The 7,500-nt window shown below is 49.7% G+C and overlaps 1 protein-coding gene across 1 annotated transcript in view; it reads left to right on the forward strand.

Moving 5' to 3' along the window:
• The window catches only part of spns1 (spinster homolog 1 (Drosophila)), a 12,968-nt gene that overhangs the window by 3,029 nt on the left and 2,439 nt on the right, over positions 1-7,500 (forward strand). The window contains 6 exon segments of the mRNA XM_031561036.2: positions 166-302; positions 1,479-1,630; positions 2,002-2,068; positions 2,399-2,541; positions 4,298-4,450; positions 4,768-4,957. Of these exon segments, the coding sequence (XP_031416896.1) occupies positions 166-302; positions 1,479-1,630; positions 2,002-2,068; positions 2,399-2,541; positions 4,298-4,450; positions 4,768-4,957 (842 nt within the window).

A 7,500-nucleotide genomic window follows, 5' to 3' on the forward strand; every position in this document is an offset into this window, starting at 1 on the left:
TCTAATGCTTAACAACTTAAAGACTTAAAGCAAGTTTCTCTCCGCGCCCTGTCATCTCCTTCCTCCTCTTCCTCCTCCCCCTGTCATCTCCTTCCTCTCTCTCCTTCCTCATCTTCCTCCTCCTCCTCTCCTCCTCCTCCTCCTCATCTTCCTCTCTTCTTCTAGTGTTCATCTGTAGCTACATGTTCCTGGCGCCTCTCTTTGGTTACCTTGGCGACCGCTACAACAGGAAGGTCATCATGTGTGTGGGCATCAGCTTCTGGTCCGTGGTGACGCTCGCCAGCTCCTACACACCTAAAGACGTGAGTCTCACACACACACACACACACACGCTCGCCAGCTCCTACACACCTAAAGACGTGAGACACACACACACTCACACACCACACACACACCACACACACACACACACACCAGCTCCTACACACCTAAAGACGTGAAACACACACACACACACACACACACACTCACACACACCTAAAGACGTGAGACACACACACACATACACACACTCACACACACACACCACCAGCTCCTACACACCTAAAAATGTGAGACACACACACACACACACACTCACACACACCTAAAGACGTGAGACACACACACACATACACACACTCACACACACACACCACCAGCTCCTACACACCTAAAAATGTGAGACACACACACACACACACACACTCACACACACCTAAAGACGTGAGACACACACACACATACACACACTCACACACACACACCACCAGCTCCTACACACCTAAAAATGTGAGACACACACACACACACACACACTCACACACACCTAAAGACGTGAGACACACACACACATACACACACTCACACACACACACCACCAGCTCCTACACACCTAAAAATGTGAGACACACACACACACACACACCACCAGCTCCTACACACCTAAAGACGTGAGACACACACACACACACACACACACACACACACACACACACACACACACCACCAGCTCCTACACACCTAAAGACGTACACACACACACGTAGGTTTGTTTATATATACACTTGCAGCCTACAGCCAGGGTTTCGTGTGTTTTCCATCCTCTCTGGTGTTTTGACGCTGTGTGTGGTTGTGTGTTTGTGTCTGTGTGTGTGTGTGTGTGTGTGTGTGTGTGTCTGTCTGTGTGTGTGTGTGCGCGTGTGTGGTTGTGTGTTTGTGTCTGTGTGTGTGTGTGTGCCTGTGTGTGTGTGTTTATGTGTGTGCGTGTGTCTGTGTGCGTGTGCGTCTGCGTCTGCGCCTGTGTGTGTGTGTGTGTGTGTGTGTCTGTGTGTGTGTGTGTGCGTGTGCGTCTGCGTGTGCGTCTGCGTCTGCGTCTGCGCCTGTGTGTGTGTGTGTGCGTGTGCGTCTGCGCCTGTGTGTGTGTGTGTGCGTGTGCGTCTGTGTGTGTGTGTGTGTCTGTGTGTGCGTGTGTGTGTGCGTGCGTGTGTGTGTGTCAGCATTTCTGGGCGCTGCTGCTGACGCGTGGTCTGGTGGGCGTGGGAGAGGCCAGTTACTCCACCATCGCCCCCACCATCATCGCCGACCTCTTCGTCAAGGAGAAACGGACCAGAATGCTCACAGTCTTCTACTTCGCCATCCCCGTGGGCAGGTCAGACACACACACACACACACACACACACACACACACACACACACACACACCACACCACACACACACACACACACACACTCTCTCACACACACACACACACACACACACACACACCAATGCTCACCGTCTTCTACTTCGCCATCCCAGTGGGCAGGTCAGACACACACACACACACATACACACACACACACACTTGCACCTTTTCCTCCAGCTGATTGGTACCTTCTGTAGACTGTGTGTTGATTGGTTGTTTGTCTGTAGCTGCTGCGTGGTGATTGGTTTACTGGCTGTAGCTGCTGCGTGTTGATTGGTTTACTGGCTGTAGCTGCTGCGTGGTGATTGGTTGTTTGTTCTCTTTCCTCCCTCAGTGGCCTGGGCTACATAGTGGGGTCAAGGGTCGATAACCTGGCAGGAGATTGGCACTGGGCACTACGGGTAGGTCTCACTGCCCCTTACTGAGTGTGTGTGTGTGTGTGAGAGTGTGTGTGTGTGTGTGTGTGTGTGTTGTCTGTCTGTGTCGTCTGTCTGTGTGTGTCTGTGTGTGTCTGTCGTGTGTGTGTGTGTGTGTGTGCCTGTGTCTGTGTGTGTGTCTCTTTGTGTGTGTGTGTGTGTGTGTGTCTGTGTGTGTCTCTCTTTGTGTGTGTGTGTGTGTGTGTGTGTGTGTGTGTGTAGGTCACACCTGTTAGCAGTGTTCCTGCTGATGTTCTAAAACTGTGTGTGTGTGTGTGTCTGTCTGTCTGTCTGTGTGTGTGTGTGTGTGTGTAGGTCACCCCTGCGCTGGGACTGCTGGCGGTGATCCTGCTGATCTTCGTGGTGAAGGAGCCTCTGAGGGGCGCCATAGAGGCCCGTCCTGAACACACACTCCAGCGCACCAGCTGGGTCGCAGACATGCAGGCCCTCTGCAAGAAGTAAGCCCTGTGTGTGTGTGTGTGTGTGTGCAGACTGACATATAGGCCCTCTGTAAGAAGTAAGCCCTGTGTGTGTGTGTGTGTGTGTGTGTGTGTGTGTGTGTGTGTGTGTGTGTGTGCACATTGCCTGAATCCAGAAAGAAATGTTTCTAACAGAAATGGTGTCGGATCAAACCCGTCGGATTGGGTCACATCTATTTGAATCCGGTCTCCAGAGTGAGTAGATTCGAACCCCCGCCAGCGGATCGGTGTTCGTGTGTACGCCCGACCCGCACACTTTCTCACCCGATGACTTAATTGCCCCACGCCCCGCCTCCTAACCTCAGCCTGAACCCTGATTAGCCCCGCTGTGTCACTTTCGGGGGCGACAGTGGAACAGTGGTAGAGAAGTCGTTTAGTAATCAGAAGGTTGCTAGTTCGATTCCCTGTCGAAGCGTCCTTGAGCAAGACACTGAACCCCTAATTGCTCCTGATGTGCAGTGTGCCATCAGTGTAAATGTAAAAATGTAAAATGTGTATACATTGTAAGTCGCACATATGTAAGTCGCTTTGGATAAAAGCGTCTGCTAAATGACTAAATGAAACAACATAAACTAAATCGATGTTGTTAAGAAGCTGGTTAGGAAAGGGATGACATTAACCAGCCACACTTTAATCTATCACTGTTTCATCTATTTTGCATCAGATATGAATACAGGTGTTGTGTTGAGATTTGGGCTGGCCCTTTGGTGTACCTTGGACCCACGGGGGGGTCACACACACGAGGGTTATTGCGAAGTGTGGGATTCTAACTCGTCCTGTTTGAGTGCTGTGGGAACAGTGAACTCAGCCGGCGCTAGAGAAGTCGTTCAACAATCAGAAGATTGCTAGTTGGATCTCGACTTCCGTCTCTTTATGCGCATGCTCCACGACGTCTTCACAGCAGATTCATGCGCTCCGCTCCGCTCCGTTCCAGCGTTTCTGTGTAAACGCTCATTTTTTCTTGACAACGGCTCCGTGTAAACGAGATAAAAAAAGGTACCGGATCCAAAAATGTTTCCGGGTCCAGGCAATCTAAGTGTGTGTGTGTGTGCATATTTAAGTGTGTGTGTGTCTGTGTGTGTGTACAAGTTGAAGTGAGAGACTGTGTGCGTGTGTGCATTAGTGAGTGAGTTTGTGTGTGTGTGTGTGTGTGTGTGTGTGTGTGTGTGTGTGTGTGTGTGTGTGTGTGTGTGTGTGTGTGTGTGTGTGTGTGTGTGTGTGTGTGTGTGTGTGTAGCAGACATTCCATATCCCTTGTGTGTGTGTGTCCAGTCCTAGTTTCATCCTGTCCACGATGGGCTTCACGGCGGTGGCGTTTGTGACGGGCTCTAGGGTGTGTGTGTGTGTGTGTGTGTGTGTCCAGTCCTAGTTTCATCCTGTCCACGATGGGCTTCACGGCGGTGGCGTTTGTGACGGGCTCTAGGGTGTGTGTGCATATTTAAGTGTGTGTGTGTGTGTGTGTGTGTGTGTGTGTGTGTGTGTGTGTCCAGTCCTAGTTTCATCCTGTCCACGATGGGCTTCACGGCGGTGGCGTTTGTGACGGGCTCTAGGGTGTGTGTGCATATTTAAGTGTGTGTGTGTGTGTGTGTGTGTGTGTGTGTGTGTGTGTGTGTGTCCAGTCCTAGTTTCATCCTGTCCACGATGGGCTTCACGGCGGTGGCGTTTGTGACGGGCTCTAGGGTGTGTGTGCATATTTAAGTGTGTGTGTGTGTGTGTGTGTGTGTGTGTGTGTCCAGTCCTAGTTTCATCCTGTCCACGATGGGCTTCACGGCGGTGGCGTTTGTGACGGGCTCTCTGGCTCTCTGGGCTCCCGCCTTCCTCTTCAGGGCCGCCGTCTTCAACGGGGAGAGAGGACCCTGCCGTACCAACTCCTGCAGCAACGACGACAGGTGTGTGTGTGTGTGTCTGTCTGTCTGTCTGTCTCCTGTGGCCTGTACTTCAGGATCATTTCGGTGTGTGTGTGTGTGTGTGTCTCTTGTAGTCTGACTTTGGGAGGGAATTTGTTTATTGAGCAAACATGCGTGTGACTAATGAGAGAGAGACTAAAGAAAGTGTGTGTGTGTGTGTGTGAAATGAGACTATGACGGGTGTGTGTGTAGTTTGTACTTCGGCATCATCGTGTGTGTGTGTGTGTGTGTGTGTGTGGTTTGTATATCGGCATTATCACGTGCGCGACGGGCGTTCTGAACTGTGTGTGTGTGTGTAGTCTGTACTTCGGGATCATCACGTGTGTGACGGGCGTTCTGGGCGTGGCGAGCGGCGTGGAGATCAGTCGGCGTCTGAAGCGGTGGACGCCACGAGCCGACCCGCTGGTCTGTGCCGCCGGACTGCTGCTGGCCGCGCCCTTCCTCTACCTGTCCATCGTCTTCGCCCAGGGCAGCACCATCGCCACCTACGTAAGCGCACACACACACACACACACTCTTCTCTCAGGGCAGCACCATCGCCACCTACGTAAGCGCTCACACACACACACACACACACACACTCTCCTCTCAGGGCAGCACCATCGCCACCTACGTAAGCGCACACGCACACACACACACACACACACACACACACACTCTCCTCTCAGGGCAGCACCATCGCCACCTACGTAAGCGCTCACACACACACACACACACACTCTTCTCTCAGGGCAGCACCATCGCAGGGTTTTTCCTGGGTCAAAATGGGTCTTCGGTGCTCCAAAAAAAAATTTGCGCGCTGCGCGCGCAGTCTGTGTTACCATGTCACCTGGTAGCTTACATTTTACCTAATCATTTTGCTTCCACTTTAGATTCAAATAGATTGACAATAGTCCAAGCCCCATGGTGCTATCATGTATGGTTCAAAGATTATTAAGGTTTACCTCTTTACATATACGTATATCAATAGAATCTAGAACTAACCAGTGGTCAGAAATGGAACACACAAATTATGAAAATCAAGTTTATCTATTATTACTATTCATTTTTATTATACAAACCTACATACCATTATTTTTGTTTTTATTATTAAAACTGTCCACAAATATGTTTAATAGTGTGTTTAACTTCTATTGGCCCACCGATGGAGGCTGCGTTGGAAATCAAACTTTTGTCAGCATTTTGAGTGGACATTTCATTTGCATTTGTACAGGTGTATTCGTGCACGTCGGGCTGGCCCTCGCAGCGGAACGACAGTTTACAACCGCACCGGTTTATCAATGATAATATTAATTCGAGATGCAACACAAATATATCCGCTCTCCTCCGAACGAGCTGAGCTTTCATTGATAAACCAATGCGGTTGTCTGCCTCTCCCGAGGACCCACGGTCTACAGGTACTCGTTCAAACGGGTAAACAAATCAAATAATACCCTACACCTGTGTAGGTCCTCAACATAGCAGATTCTGTAATACATTGAAAGCCATGAATACTGAAAATGGAATGTTATGCTCAAAATCACCGCCGACTGATGAAGTCAGGATCCATACGCAAGTTGAGTGATTGGCAGTTGGCCGCTCTGTCCATTCGCGCACCTCACAGTTGCGTATTGTTCAGACAAGAAGACACGCTTATCAACTCGATTACTATTGATCAAACAGAACGAGGTTTCGGCTGTAGCCTATACTTGAAACATACTATTGAGACCATATTCGAACATGCATTGCACGCGTGATGAAGGCGCATCCCACCACCTGAGCAAAATAATTCATATCTATAAATAACAGGTCACCTTTATTTTTTTAACCAGATTTGTAAACAGGTCGCGATCAATATTTTGCAGTACAATAGGCTACCTTGGTTAAAAATCAAATTACGGTAGATGCATGCTAGCATTGCGCTAAATAATTAGACAGCTAACATTAATTAGTGGTGTTAACATAAAGTCAGTTATTGTATATGGCATTAATATTATTCTAAAACACCTTCACTAGTGGTTTTAACCAGATTTGTAAGCAGGTTGTAAACAACATTTTTGAAGTGCCTTTAAAACAGCTAAAAGCTAGCTACATTAAGTTGCTTGCTCAAATCTCAAATTCAAACCAAGTATTCTCTAAACTGGCAAGCTTGGAGCAGCCTCTTTTCAATGATTGGCTCAGGGGGTGGGAGGTGGGACAAGCTGCTGCCTTGAAGTCGACGGTAAGGGCTCAAAACACCATTAAGCTGAATTGCGCCATGAATGACAGCTTTTTTTTATTTATTTTTTATCGCGGACTTTTTTTGGTGCCTTAGGCGCTCGGGATTTGTTGTAGGCGCTCGGGAAAACGGCTTAGGCGCGCGCCCAAATTTTCTCTATGCAGGAAAAACCCTGCCATCGCCACCTACGTAAGCACACACACACACACACACACACACACACTCACACACACACTCTCCTCTCAGGGCAGCACCATCGCCACCTACGTAAGCACACACACACACACACACACTCTCCTCTCAGGGCAGCACCATCGCCACCTACGTAAGCGCTCACACACACACACACACACACACACACACACACACACACACACACACACACACACTCTCCTCTCAGGGCAGCACCATCGCCACCTACGTAAGCACTCACACACACACACACACTCACTCTCCTCCCAGGCTAGCACCATCGCCACCTACGTAAGCGCACACACACACACACACACACACACACACACTCTCCTCTCAGGGCAGCACCATCGCCACCTACGTAAGCACTCACACACACACACACACACACACACACACACACACACACACACACACACACACTCTCCTCCCAGGGCAGCACCATCGCCACCTACGTAAGCACACACACACACATACACACACACTCTTCTCCCAGGGCAGCACCATCGCCACCTACGGAAGCACTCACACACACACACACTCTCCGCCCAGGGCAGCACCATCGCTACCTACGTAAGCACACACACACACTCACTCTCTTTATCGACTTCATCTCAGACCTCATCATTACCACATGTATCGT

Source organism: Clupea harengus, chromosome 23, assembly GCF_900700415.2.
Source record: "Clupea harengus chromosome 23, Ch_v2.0.2, whole genome shotgun sequence".
Taxonomy (NCBI): Eukaryota; Metazoa; Chordata; class Actinopteri; order Clupeiformes; family Clupeidae; genus Clupea; species Clupea harengus.